The following is a 15984-nucleotide window of genomic DNA, read 5'->3' on the forward strand; positions in this document are numbered from 1 at the left end:
ATTATATTGTTAACTTATAAAGCATTAAATAATAATAATAATAATAATAATGGGTTTCATTTATAAAGCACTTCATATTTGACTTCAAATCCCGAAGTGCTACAAGCAGTGAGCATGAACAGTATAAAACATTACACAACACGGTAGAATTAGTAAAAAGCAATACAAAACAAACAATACAAATAAAGTAAAATAAAAGGGTGGTAATAAATAAAAGGTCTAGGGAAAGGCTCTATTGAAAAGATGGGTTTTGAGGCCTTTTTTAAAAGCCTCCACGGTCTGTGGTGCTCTCATGTGGTCGGGGAGAGCATTCCACAGACTGGGGGCAGCCGAGCAGAAGGCCCGGTCTCCCATAGTACGGAGCTTAGTCCTGGGGGGTTTGAGGAAGTTGGAGTTGCTGGAGCGGGTGGTCCGCAAGGAGGTATGGGGGGTGAGGAGTTCCTTGAGGTAGGGAGGGGCAGTTCCATGGATACACTGGTGGGTGAGGACGGAGACCTTGAACTCGATCCTCAGTTCCACAGGGAGCCAGTGTAGTGCTTTAAGGATGGGGGTGATGTGATCATATTTGCGCACCCTCATCAGGATCCTAGCAGCGCTGTTCTGAATGTATTGCAGCTTCTGGATGCTTTTGTTAGGGATCCCGACGAGGAGTGCATTGCAGTAGTCCAGCCTGGAGGAGACAAGGGCGTGGACGAGCTTTTCGGCGTCAGACAGAGTGAGTGTGGGGCAGAGTTTGGCGATGTTCCTGAGGTGATAAAAGAAGTTCTCGCACAGCTGTTTAATGTTAGCCTCAAAAGTCAGATGGGCGTCCATTTTCACACCCAGGTTGGTTACTATTGAGGAGAGGGTAATGTCCTGGCCGGAGAAGGTGATGGTGGTGATGGTGGATGACCGAACCTGGTGTGAGGTGCCAACTATAATGGCTTTGGTCTTGGAGCTGTTGAGTTTCAGGAAGTGTTGCTTCATCCACGCCTGTATCTCCTCCAGGCAGGCAGTGAGTGTGGGTGAAGGCAGGGCTGCAGAGGAGGTAGGGTTGATCCTGAGGAACAGTTGGGTGTCATCAGCGTAACAATGGAATGATACTCCATGTCGGCGGATGATAGAGCCAAGGGGGAGCATGTACAGTGTGAAAAGGGTGGGGCCGAGAACTGATCCTTGAGGGACACCACAGGTGACGTCGTGGGTACCCGACTCTGCCTCGCCCAAGGAGACGTACTCTGTTCTTCCGGTGAGGTATGATCTGAACCAGTCAAGGGGAGAGTCAGAGAGTCCGATGGTGGAGTGCAGACGATGGAGGAGGATGCCGTGATCGACGGTGTCGAAAGCTGCAGTGAGATCGAGGAGGATGAGGAGAGGGAGAGCCAGCGTCAGCCGTCATCAGCAGGTCGTTGGTGACCCTGACCAGGGCAGTTTCTGTGCTGTGGCCTGAGAGTAAACCAGACTGGAACTTCTCAAATAGGTTGTTGGAGTTTAGGTGGTCCTGGAGCTGAGCAGCAACTAGTTTTTCCAGCACCTTTGATAGAAAAGGAAGGTTGGAAATGGGTCTGTAGTTGGCCAGGACTCCCGGGTCAAGGGAGGGTGTTTTGAGACGAGGTTTGATGACAGCGATTTTTAGGGCAGAGGGGACATGGAGAGAGAGGTTTACGATCTTAGTGATCATGGAGCTCATGGTACAGATGTACGATTTCACCAGAGCTGACGGAAGGGGGTCCAGGACACAGGTGGAGGGCTTCATCCTCCTAACGATGCCCTCAACCTCTCGCTGAGAGATGTCCGTGAAACAGCGAAGAGGCTGGGTTGTCCCAGGCTGTGGGTCAGCAGTTGGAACTGGAGGTGCAGAGGGGCTAGAGAGGATGGAGCGGATGGTGTCAACTTTGTTTATGAAGAAGGCGGCGAAGTTGCAACACTGCTTCTCAGTGGAGTCGGAGTGTAGAGGACTTTGGGGGTTGAGGAGGTGGTTTATGGTGGAGAAGAGTTGCTTGGAGTTTCCAGTACTGTTGTTGATGATGGAGGAGTAGTACTGGGACCGTGCATCTCTGAGGGACTGTGCGTAGGCCTTCTGGTGTTCACGGTGGGCTAACCGGTGAACAGTGAGTCCTGAGGCCTTCAGCCGCCGCTCAAGGACACACCCAGCAGTCTTCATTCTCCGCAGCTCGCCGGTGTACCAAGGGGCTGAGCGCGGTTTGGGACCCCAATATATGTCTGACATGTTGCCCTGTTACGAGCCCCCCAGAGCTCTGAGATCATCGGGGCGAGCTTACTCATTGTTCCCCAGCTCAGAACCAAACACGCCAAAGCTGCTTTTAGTTTTTATGCTCCCCATCAATGGAATAAACTTCCAGAAAACCTGAGGTCTTCACCAACGCTGAGTTATTTTAAGTCGAGGCTAAAAACACTACTTTTTACAGCTGCTTACCCAGAAGCCTTTTAACTTGTTTTAGCACTTACCGTGTTTACAATGTCGTTTTTAAACTATTTTATCTCTCATTAATGCATTGTTTTTATGAAACTCTTATTCCATTATGTTTATTTATTGTGTTCCTCTCTGTTCTACTATCATGTGTTAATGATCATGTAAAGCACTTTGAATTGCCTCTGCGTCTGAAATGTGCTATATAAATAAACGTACCTTACCTTACAGGGCTTTTATTTTTGAAGGGGTGTGTTGTTGGGGGGATGAGAGGGGGAGAAATACAAAGCTATCCTTGTGTGTCTGTAGCTGTGTCTGTGGGTGTTTCTCAATATCGAGGAAAGCTGCTCCAGAGCCACTATTTCAAGGATACTACGTCATCGAGTGCCGCCGGACGGAGAGCATCTGGGAGCACTGATGAACAAATCTGTGTGTGTTTTGTGTTTTGTGTGTAAAATGTGGAGATGGCAGCAGTTTGTCTAAAGTTTACTTCTTTGTGGTCTGAAGAAAGATCCGGAAAAATGTAACATGGGAGTCTATGGGGAAGCTTGGTGGACTTTTTGTCAATCAGATCACTATTGGGCCATATCAAATCTAAAACGGCCTGAAAATGAAACTTAAACGTTGATAATTCAAAAACTGTAAAGGATATCAAAACTCTGAATTCAAGTGTAATAGCTGAAGGTCTTGGGATTGTTTTAAAGTTGGAATGAAGTCTGTAGCTGAACATTTACTGAGGGAGTAGCATTTTAAACACGGTGTAGGTAAAAGAGGATTTGAAGGTTCCGCCCATTGGGTTGCATTGTAAAAATAGAAGTTTAAAAAGCTGAATATTGTAAAAAGTATAAATGTCATAGCAACTATGTCCTGAAAGAGCTGAACATTTAATATTTGAATGGCTTCTGTAGCTGAAAGTATGCTGAAGTAGTTAAACGGCAAACATTCGTTGAAATAATAATAATAAGATGCTGAAGAACTAGAAAATGCATTTCCTGCTTAAAATGCGTGTGAATGCTGTAAACCGTGTACATTTGTTGCTGAACTGAGCTGAAAAGGCAGACAAAGCTGAATATTTTAATAGCTGAATGGTCTAAGTAGCTGCTTTTAGCTTCAAAACCAAGTAAGTGTGTTGCTGAACTTAGCGGAGAAATGCAGAAAAGTGAAATTATTTGAATGCATTGCACTGACATTGTTGGAAAACTTGGAAGCTCTACAAGTGAAATGTAAAACTGGAAGAGTAGGAACAGTTGCGATAAAGTTTAATATTTAAGCAGCTGCTCACCTTTCGCCAGGTTAAAATAACACAGGTCCTCAACAGCGTTTCCACCAAAGATCCAGTGTGAGGGAAGAAGCTTTGCTCTGAGACACACACTACACACACTACAAACACCACACTAGTGGTGGCGTTGGACTTTTTACGCTACCCGTCATTTTTAAACTCTTTTTTTAACATATAACTCAATGGGAGAACCCTTCAAATCCTCTTTTACCTTGTGAAAAATGCTACTCCTTCCACATACCTTCAGCTAGATAATTCATTCCAACTTTAAAATGGTCACAATACATTCACCTATTAAACTTTTACAGTTTTTGAATTATCAACGTTTAAGTTTTGGTACATTTTCAGGCCGTTTTAGATTTTATAATGGGTGTACTGTCTATGGGACGACACTTCAAATCCTCTTTAACCTACACTGTGTGCAAAATGCTACTCCTTCCACATACTTTCAGCGATAGACTTCATTCCAACTTTAAAATGGTCACAAGACATTCAGCTATTAAAGTTGTATTCAGGTTGATATCTTTTACAGTTCTTGAATTATCAACGTTTACGTTTTGGTAAATGTTCTATTTGCTAGAGTGCGTGACATCATCACTTAGAGCAGGGGTGCCCAACCTTTTTTGAACCGAGAGCTACTTTTAAAGTTGCCAGTCTGCCGAGATCTACCAGTCCAAATAGAGAGGCGTAGCCATTACTGACAGCCTACTGCCAGGTAAATACACACTTCTACTTGTATAAAACTGACCTTTGTACGATTAATACTTCATAAAATACTGCAGATACTTTATCTTACCTCTTTCTAATCTACACACATACAAGTATTTAACTGAAGTTACACAACAGTGTTGTTGATACAGAGTTGGAGTGTATTCACACGTCACACTACAGTGGGTAATGTTTTCAAGAAGCATTGAACAGTGCTGCCACATATGAAAAAAAGAAAAGACACTGAACCCTTTCTTTGCCATTATATAAAAATAGTGTTGCTACAAAAGTATAAATGAGGCTTACTAATAAGACAACTCAGATCTGAAGCTACTCAGGAATCTGCTGCCAAAGTGCAATAAAGACAACATTAATAGAATCAAACCCTTTTTTTGTAGCATGTTATTAGAGTATAAAAATAAATGCCTTTAAAATAGGATGCAAGCAACACTAGTTTCTTAACCTGAATTGATAATAGACTATAATCAATTTAAACAGAACAGATCTTAATGTTTGCATTCTTATACCATTTTGTACAATAATTATAATGAATAAGTTCAAACAAACTAAAACGTACAGCTGATTAATAACGGTATCTAACTTGAGTTTTTATTATATCAAAAACCTGTTGAAATGCTACTGTTATTTTTACTGTCCCTAAAAAGGGCGTCGGCAGCCTCCAGGAAAGCTTCTTTCACAACTTCGCCGTCTTTTGCGGCTTTCACACCAGCGCTTTTCAGTTTCTAGCTCCGAGCGGGAGCTTTTCTGGTTCAGCTCCAGTTTCCCTTTTCAGCTCCCGCTCTGTGCACACCGCCCACTGGCGCCCCAGAGCTGCCCTTGCTGCGTCATGACGTCACCGTTTACATCGCTGATTTGCCCCCCAACGGCAGCTCACAACAACAACAACAACAATTGCGTCGGGTCGATGATCGTGTTGCTTTTAATCACACGAAGCCAGAATAAATTGAATAACGACTTCTCCAACCTTATACTTTGCTCCAGAGTGCCGTGGTTCATTGTTTATTAATGTGTTTCTGCAGCATTTACCGACCGCTGCAGTGCTGGCTGCTCTTCCACAGGAGTTTATTCTCCCGTTAGCTCCCGGTTAGCTCACTCTGCAGCGACCGCTCTAAAGTATTCACTGTCCGACTCACACAAGCAGCTGATGCATATCCCCATTTCCCCTTAGCCTAAGTGAATGTGTGTCAGTCTGAATTGACACTGTTTGGTATCACAACGCTGTTATGAAAGTTTCTCTGGTATAAAACGGGTGATGTTAGCATAGCAACCGAAGCTAAACTGACTACTTGCATCCGATAGCTGCAATAATACAAAACAACACGTCTGCCTCTCTCCACAATGATGGATAACAGTGAACGGATGGTCAAAGTAAGGTACAAATAAACAGAATCACACGAAGCCTGGTTAGTGTTGCCTGACTTTATAAAGTGTGTTTATAGGCACTACTGCTTGGAGGCAGGCATAACAGTCGACCCATGGGAGGTGGGTTTAGTTTCATGCACGCCTCGACGTAAGAGAGACGTAAGCGACGTCACCTCTTAGCTCCAAAGCTCTTGCCTCTGGACCGACAATTTTTTGGAGCTGGAAATGAAGCGGATTCCGGAGCTAAGAGCCGGCGCAGCTCCGGTGTGAACTGGAAAACCCAGCGCTTTTCAGGCTCTAGCTCCGAGCCGGAGCTGAAAAGGCGCTGGTGTGAAAGGGGCATATGAAAGACTTCATGTGTTTCGCAAGAACGTGACTGACACGTTAAGATGCTATGGCAGCAGCCTTGCTCTTGTTGTTGGGCCTGGTGAAGATGGACTGCTGTGCATTTAGCTGTCCTTTCAGGCCCCTCCCCTTTTGGGAGCGTAGGGCAGAATTAGGAGGGAATTCCGTCTCGTAGCGTTTGTGCACTGTTTTGAAATGCCGCTCCTAAATGACCCTTCTTCGATAAAGCCACGCTCGCATTGCAGATGAGACAGATGGACTTTGAATTGGAATAGATACAAAAATAATCATCCTCCCACTCGGAGTGAAAATTATATATTTTGGGCTTTTTTGCTTCTGCCATAATTGCGATCTTGTGTATGTGCGGACTGTCACTCCTGTTGTTGACACGGACCACGTCAGCGAACTAGTGCCCACTGCCCACCAGCCACGCCCCGACACATGGGGTCACGCCGGCCAATCACAAAGCTTTGATGCATTCAAGTGCATTATTCTGGCACAGAAAGATTATGTTATAGGACATTAACGATAAAACAGAATATTGTTGTTCTATTTTTAGACACATCTCGCGATCGACTGGGAATCTCCCCGCGATCGACTGGTTGGGCACCCCTGACTTAGAGAGGGTCTTTAAAATCTTCTGAAACATTATTTTAAAACTGCTCTCACCCAAAATATACACTCTATTCAAATAATTTCAAAAGATTTCAGGAGCATTATTAGTCTGGCCTGCTCAATTGCCTTCACCATATCAAACTGTTCTGGCCCAATAGTGATCTGATTGACAACAAGTCCACCAAGCTCCCTATAGACTGCCATGTTAAATGTGTCCGGATCTTTCTTCAGACCAGAAAGAAGTAAACTGTAGACAAACTGCTGTCATCTCTACATTGTATACACCAAACACAAAAAAACACAGATATGTGTTCATCAGGGCTCCAATATGCTTACTGTCAGGTTTTTATTTTTATCGGAGCCATAGTTTTTGAATAGGAGGTAAGATTGTCAGAGATAAACCTCAATACATTCTGAATGAGCCTCCCTCTGCTGCTGCAGGTGACCAACCAATGGTAACCAGTTACTGGGCAGATTGGGGCAGACACAGCTGAGTGACATCATCTAATCAGAGTAGACACGCCCACAGACAGAGCTACAGACAGACAGACAGACAGACAGATATGGCAAGCCATTTGAGTATTTATTCCATGATATCCTTGATATCACACGGCAGCTGCCTACACTAGTTGGCTCTTTGATTTCACTTGTTAGATATATGGTCAACCTAGTTAGGCACTCTGCTTTACTAGTTAAATAAAACATTACACTAGTTGCTCTTTTTTAGCAACTAGTGGCACTTTTGTCCGACTAGTTCCCACGTATGCCTTACTAGTGACGCCAGGAGCAGCACTAGTAACGCCAAAGTCCCAACGTGTAAGCTTTTTGATGAACTAGTGGCCCTCTGACCGTACTAGTGACCCTAAAAGTCTTACAAGTTAACTAGTGCGCTGCAAAATCTCTGACATGTTAACTAGTCACACAAAAGAAGCACAACTAGTTAACTAGTGGCACACATTTGTCTGCACTAGTCGCACCCAGAATAACGCACTAGTTAACTAGTAAAGGCAAAAAGTTCACTAGTTAACTAGTTGACGCCTCTTTTGACCTTACTAGTTAACTAGTGGGGCTCAAAATGTCTACACGTTAACTAGTGAACCCTTTGCCTTTTACTAGTTAACTAGTGAGAGAAGTTTAAATTCCACTAGTGAACTAGTGAGGCTTAAAATGTTCACTAGTTAACTAGTGGATCCCAAATGTGCACTAGTCGCACTAGTTGCACAGAATGCTAATGAGGAGGAGGGGAAAGAACGCATCGAGGTCTCCTATTGGCCCTAAGCTATAGAGCGACACCCAGCCCAAATAGTTTATTTAAGAGCTTAAATACACTGTGTTTTAAAAATACAGTCATATGACCATATTACACGAATATATAACAAAAGTATTTGTGTAATTATGATCCGACTGTATATCAAATTAGGTAAGAACATTGAAGACTTTCTTAAAATTAGAAAGTTGCCTTAGGACTGCAGACACGAATATAGATCCTCTTTAAAACATTTTATTAAACTGCAATTTCAAAGGTGCTGGATTAGAATTGCATTGTGATAAAAGAGTGACATTACTGATGGATTGAAAGAGGAAGTAACCCTCTTCGGATCACAGCTTTGAGAGATCGCCGTGACTTCCGTAAATATTAGTCTTGGCAAATATGGAGAGGTTGTTTATCTTCATACAACATATCGTTACCCTGATTTTAAGATCTGTCCAGTGTTTCAGCTTTATTCATTTCATGAGCACCGCTGATAAAATGTCCCACGATCACTTCCTCTACTTTTGTGTCTCGAGTGCCTGTGTTCTCACACACAAGCGTGCGCACATTCGCACCAACAAAAACACACACACAAAGCGGAACAAAGCAGAAGCAGAAACATGTATTTTTCTAGGCAAAACACACACTGACTGACTTCCCACGGACAATATGTTAACAGTAAGCACTAAATACCCGACTGATGTACCTCACGTCTTCGAGACGTTGCTAAAAACATTTCAGGAGAACGCCCCCTCAGGCTCTCCCTCACAGAGCTGAACTGACCAATCAGAATCTGGGTCCCGTCTGCTTCATTTGCATATGGCTGACTAGTGAACGTGTTGGTCATATGAACGGCAACTAGTTAACTAGTGGATACATATTGCAGCGTAGACGTTAACTAGTGAAGGCAAAATGTTCACTAGTTAACACCTCTTTTGGTCTTACAAGCTGAATATTGAGGCTCAAAATGTGCACTAGTTAACTAGTGAGGTCCAAATTGTCCACTAGATACATGAGTACAATTGTTTTTACCTTACTAGCTAACTAGTTACACGCACTTTATTGATGTTTTTCTTACCAGTTAATTAGTGGAGGGCAATTGTTCTCACTTGTCAGGTTCTGTTATAAAGATGTTAGACTTTGACCATACATGTTACACATTTTTCTTAAATGTAAGGCCTTTCCTTCAACTAGTTTGGCTTTTTTTGCACTATTGAGCAACTGTATGCATCTAGTTAGATATTGATTCAACATGCATGGCTTTTTCCTAAACTAGTGGATATTTTCAGCCCACTAGTTGTGGTTTTCTTCTCTCTACTTCCACACAATGACTTACTATGTGACATGTACGTGCAACTAGTTTACTAGTGATGAGTCAAAAAATTCACCAGTCAACATGAATGACTTTGAAACAATTCACTCGTAAACTAGTTGCACGTACATGTCAACTAGTAACAGACAGACAGACACTGAACGTCTCTACCACACAATACACGCACAGCACACACACACACACACACACACACACACACACACACACACACACACACACACACACACACACACACACACACACACACACACACACACACACACACACACACACACACACACACACACACACACACACACACACACACACACACACACACACACACACACACACACACACGGAGAGATTTGTTTTTCTCCCCATATCATCTCCCAAACCCCTTCAAAATAAAAGCCCTATAGATTTCCTGTATCCTTACAGGAAGTGCAGGAAGAGGGATGTTTTTTAAAAATAAAAGCCCTAGAATATCACTGTATCCAAACAAGACACACAGGATAATGATTTTTTTATATATAAAAGTCCCCCCCCCCACACACACACACACACACACACACACACACACACACACACACACACACACACACACACACACACACACACACACACACACACACACACACACACACACACACACACACACACACACACACACACACACACACACACACAACTACTACTTCAACTACTACTACTAATTATACTACTCACACTACTAATACAACTACTACTACCACTACTACTAGTACTTACAGTAAAAAATGTCTTACTGTACATTCAACGATTAAATCAATCAGCTATTTCAGGAAATTGACGCTATACATTTTGTTGTTCATACCTGTTCAACTGTTCTTTGAAATATTAAGCTTCATCACAATTTTTCATACTCTTCCAGTTTAATATTTGGCTTTCAAGTCTTCAACAAGGTCAGTGCAATCCAGGGGTGGATCTAGAAACATATTCATGGGGTGGCAAGAGGGTGGCAGAAGATTTTGAGGGGTGGCATCCCCTGGCAGAAGTACTGTATATGCTGATTTAATTGCAGTCATATCAACAATGTTAACTTGGAAAGTCACAATATTAATATTTTAACTGAATAACATTAGTTGACATTATTGTGGCACATCAGTAAATCCTTAAATATAAATATATAAGGTGGCATACATCATTTAATGAATTTTAACTGAACAATAACTGAATGAGTTTGTCTCACTCTTAGACCAGCAGGGGAACCAAATCTATGCAGACTGCTGCAATAAGAACATTAATTAACTGTCTCATCTATGTTTGTCTGAATTAATATGATAATATTAACAATCATATTATTTCTATCAGCTGTCAATCACTGTTATGATTCACATACTCAGTGTTATTATTAAATAAACTATATTTTTTAGTTAATGATGAATGTTCCTCAAGATGCTTGCTCACCCTCCTTCAAATTTGAAAGACAAGTAATTACGATCATATATCAAAATTCAAATGAATCAAAAGAACAGTTCAGCGCCCCACAACTTCATTGCAAACAGTTACAACCTTGACTTTACATCAGAAAGAACAAACATTAAAGAAGTGACTAACTGCATCAGTTAGGGTTAAAAAACGTGTATTCAGCTAAAACATAAACATCGCTGCAGTTATTATCCAGTGGAAAGTCCTTACCTACTGGCCTAGTTAAATCAAAGTAGTTACTTTCTTTTGGCTGGGCAGTGTAGTTTTACACACCGTCTTATTTGACTTTCTCAGGACTTAAAACTGTTTTTTGGGGGCAGACCCCCTCAAAGAAATAAAATATATACACGTAAGGTCATCATCTTAACAGTTTTTTATGCTCATCGTGAGCAGAGCATCAAGTTGGCATGTCTATTACAGCTGAATGTGGCGATTACCATTTTGTTCAGCAAAATGCCTCACAAACTTATTAAGATCCAAAGCTTTAGTGCCTTTTGATTCAATGCTGAGTACAGCCAAACTGACAGTCTCTTCTCTGTCATTGTAGACCGCAAATACCTCATTCCTTCCGTCTACTTGAGTCCGAATGCTTCTCGTTTTGCGCCGTCCCGTTCAAAAGAAATCGCCGGCAATCATATTTCAAGGCTCGCGCCAGGGCCGGGGGAAGGGTTACAAGACTCGCGTTGTGTGCTGCATTCACTTGCACTCGGACATTAGAGACTTTCTCTCATAAATGTCCGATGAGCCACAACTTTTCTTTCAAAACAAAGCTGCAAAACTGGGTTGGCAGCTGGGGAGGCAAGGCCTATTTTTAGGGTGGCAGTTGCCACCCCATGCCACCCCGGTAGATCCGCCCCCGGTGCAATGCATTTGAGCTGTAATTTAATTCAAATAATTTCACTTTTCTGCATTTTTACGCTAAGTTCAGCAGTTTTTAGCTAAAAGCAGCTACAGTCACCATTCAATTATTAAAATATTCCGCTTTTTCAGCTAAATTCAGCAACAAATGTGCGCAGCTTACAGCATTCACACGCATTTTCAGCAGGAAATGCATTTTCTAGTTTTCTTTCTTTTTCCAGCATGTCAACATTCAGAGCTAGAAAACACACTGTATTTTACTGTGTGAATACTGTTCAGTCAAGAATGATATTGTACAAACCAAATTCAGCTGTGCAGCATCAAATAATGTCAGCTTAAAAAACCCATCAAATAATTTCATTAAAAAAACTAAAAGAACACGCCTCTGCACCTGCATCACTGCTGGAGGCTTGCTGACGACACTTCTTGAAGTGGAAGCGTTTGATTGCCACCGGCTGCTCACGATACCGGGCTCGGTAGATGGTAGTCCCGCTGCCACCCTGGCCAAGGATGTTCTTCTCCTCCTCAGAGTACTCCAGCTGGGCACTGTCCATAAACAGCCTGACACACAGAGACATAAATAGAGAGAGAGGTATATCAAAGTCAAAGTCAACTTTATTGTCAATCTTTCAGTTTGTGTGTACAGAGTCAGACAGATGGATTGAAATACCGTTTCCCACAATCCCAAGTACATCATCGACTTGGAAAATTATGCATCTGATGTCCTACTCTTTACCACAAATACTACATTTAGTCAACATACACTAAAATACAACATTACTTCACAATTTTATTTATTTCCATATAGCCAACATTGCCTCCCATTGAAATAGTCATAAACAAAATGATTAATGACCAATATTCAGATATGACTGAAGAGCTCCATGCAATACATGGAGACATCTTCACATTGGTGTTAGACTCTAACAAATGCATCCATATAAGTTTCAATGCTGTCAGTGTTTCCATTCAGCCAACAGGTGGCTGTTCATTCCATTGAGAGTCTCTCGTTGGCCTGCCTCTTTAAAACATAAGTACCTGTATCTGGGCCGACAGAGTGTGTGCACTTTTGTTTTGCTTAAGCCCTGCCTCCAATCCACTGACCGTTTACCTGACTAATGGTGTCCGTCAAGGGGCATTCAATGTGCTTAAGAAATCACGCCTCCCACCCTGAACACAAACTGTTTACCCCGCCCCCCTCTGGCAGGAGGCTGTGCTCCATCAGGACCAACATCTCGCCACCTGAACAGCTTCTTCCCCTCTGCTACCAGCCTCATTAACCAGGCCACTGACGGTGACTTTTATCCACCCCATAATAACATTATGCATTACATTAATGCACATCATGCAAAATGGCGGCGCACGTGGTTGCAGCGGCTCATGGTTCTCCACCATTTTACAACCAACACGCTGTCATCCCACCTTGCCTGAAAACAGCCACTATCATTCCTGTTCCAAAGAGAGCAACCACAGACAGCCTTAATGACTACCGCCCTGTTGCACCAGTGAATATGAAGTGCTTTGAGAGGCTGGTGCTACATCACATTAAGGCCAGCCTCCCTCCCACCTTCGACCCACACCAGTTTGCCAACAGAGCAAACTGATCCACTGAAGACGCCATAGCCATAGCTCTCCACTCTGCACTGAGCCACCTAGAACATCGTGGGAGCTACGTCAGAATGCTCTTTATTGACTACAGCTCAGCGTTCAACACAATCATCCCAGACATTCTAGTTTGCAAACTGTCAAACCTATGCCTCTCCCCCACCCACCTGTTCCTGGATCAAAGATTTCCTCACTAACCAGTCTGTGAGACATGGCCCCCATCACTCCTCCACCCGCATTCTCAGCATCGGCTCTCCGGCTGAGCACACTCCTGTACGTGCTTTACACCCACAACAGCAGCCCAGCCCATCCAGAAACATGCTGAGGACACCACTGTGGTGGGTCTCATCTCAGGAGGAGACGAGACGCTCTACAGGAGTGAGGTCCAGAGGCTCTCAGCGTGGTGTTCACGGAACAACTTAATTAATTTAATTAAAGCTTCTTTTAAATGTGGATAAAACCAAGGTAATGCTCTTTTCAAAAGCAAAAAAGACACCAGAGCCTGTTATAGATATTGTAACTACGCAAGGAACAAAACTTGAAGTTGTTGCCTGTTACAAATACCTTGGTATCTGGCTTGATGATTGTCTCTCTTTTAAACTTCATGTCAATAACCTGCTTAAAAAACTGAGGGTTAGGCTAGGTTTCTTTTTCAGAAACAAGTCCTGTTTCTCGCTTGAGGCCAGGAAAAGGCTCTGTGACCTTTTTACCTGTGCTGGACTATGGTGATTTGTTGTATATGAATGCCCCTGCCCATTGCCTGAGCAAATTGCCTGAGCCAATTTTCTAATGCTGTGCATGCAGTAGGCGTTGGACTGGAAGTACCGGAGAACATAAACGCTTTTGAAAACTTCTGTCACGTAGTGATCATCTTCTCAATAAAATATCTTTGCTGATGTTTTTTCGAGTCTTCTGGCCTTTGATCAGAATCAAGATTGTTGCTGGAAGTCCCCACGGAGAATAACTTTGCGGTAGAACTAGGATCCTCCAAACAGCACCAGACTTCATATGATGGCTAATGGTCCGGCCCTCAACAGCTCTATGTCAATTATGGGATGTCATCATTTGGCGTTGCCATGGCAACGCATCCCTCGCCATGGCAACGCATCCCTCGCCATCAAACATCATGTTGTCGTAATTCAATGGAAAATCATCCAAACACCACCAGACTTCAGACTATCATCAATGGTCCGGCCCTCAACAGCTCTACATGAAATCTGAAATCTCAACGTATGCCGTTTCCATGCCAACGCATCCCCCGCCAAAAAATATACGATGTTGTTGTAAGTCAATGGAAAATCGTCCAAACAGCACGAGACTTCAGACTATCATCACTGGTCCGGCCCTCAACAGCTCTACGTGAAATCGGAAATCTCAATGTATGCCGTTGCCATGGTAACGCACGCATCCCTCGCCGTCAAACATCATGTTGTCGTAATTCAATGGAAAATCATCCAAACACCACCAGACTTCAGACTATCATCAATGGTCCGGCCCTCAACAGCTCTACGCCAATTATGGGATGTCATCATATGCCGTTTCCATGGCAACGCGTCCCTCGCCATGAAACACGGTGTTGCCCTAATTCAATGGAAAAGGTTCCAAACGGCACCAGACTTCAGATGATGACTAATGGTCCGGCCCTCAGCAGCTCTACGTGAAATCTGAAATCTCAACGTATGCCGTTTCCATGGAAACGCATCCCTCGCCAAAAAATCCGATGTTGTCCTAATTCAATGGAAAATCTTCCAAACAGCACCAGACTTCAGATGATGGCTCCTAGTCCGGCCCTCAACAGCACTATGTCAATTATGGCTACATATATTGGCCGAGTCCTCGAGACACCTAGACACACACGTCGACGTGCGGACAACAGCCTGCGGAACGTCGAAGACCCGCTCAACGCTGCTTGCAGCTTTAATTAATATTGTATGCTGAAAAGCATATATTACAGCACGATTTTTTGTTGAATAGATTTGAGTGGTTAAAAATGCCGGGTCGCGATTTATTGACAAAGGAAAAAGTGGGTCCCGAGGCCTGACCAGTTGAGAACCACTGGGCTAAAGAATATCTGCCACTTATGCAGCAAAGGCAAAAGTGGGTCAACACTAGAAGGAATTTTTAACCCAACAATATTGTAGTCATCGTTGATGAAACAGCACCAAGGAACCCATGGCCCCTCGGCCGTGTGGTTAAAACCCTGCCCGGACCCAAAGGTCTGGTTAGAAGTGTGTTAGTTCAGACCAAGACTAACATCCTGCAAAGGCCCATTAGTAAGCTCTGTCTACTCCTGGTAGCCAACTGAGCTCAAAAGAGCTAGCCAATGCCCTACCCCTTATCCCCTGCACACACACATACTATCTTTCTTACATCTTTCCATACACAAACCTCTCTATTTTCACACTACACTGATACTCTCTGGACTATTGTCTCCTGCCTCAGGGACAGTGAGTGGTGGTAATACCACGAGAGACACTGATGCAGCATGCACTTTGGGGGGGATCTAAGTGGGGGCTAATTAAAATGACTTTATGAATGTATATACATATTAGCTAATTGTGTATGATAAACAGAAATGTGATTTGATATATCTTTTGCAAAGTTTAAAATATTTAAAGGTGTTACCTGGCTCCATAGAATGTTTTGTTGTAATTGATTTGCTATAGCATCACAATTAGGGGGCAGTATGATGGAGCCATATACGGACTTATATTATTTAATAGTTATCTATTTATGTTATTGTTTTT

The 15984-nt window shown here is 43.0% G+C and overlaps 1 protein-coding gene across 1 annotated transcript in view; it reads right to left on the bottom strand.

The window, feature by feature from the left end:
* Positions 1-15984, bottom strand: part of lrrk1 (leucine-rich repeat kinase 1) — a 112996-nt gene that overhangs the window by 26388 nt on the left and 70624 nt on the right. Inside the window, 1 exon segment of the mRNA XM_034104359.1 lies at positions 12024-12193. Coding sequence (XP_033960250.1) covers positions 12024-12193 — 170 coding nt within the window.

The sequence above is a fragment of the Pseudochaenichthys georgianus genome, chromosome 3 (assembly GCF_902827115.2).
Source record: "Pseudochaenichthys georgianus chromosome 3, fPseGeo1.2, whole genome shotgun sequence".
NCBI classification, from domain to species: Eukaryota; Metazoa; Chordata; class Actinopteri; order Perciformes; family Channichthyidae; genus Pseudochaenichthys; species Pseudochaenichthys georgianus.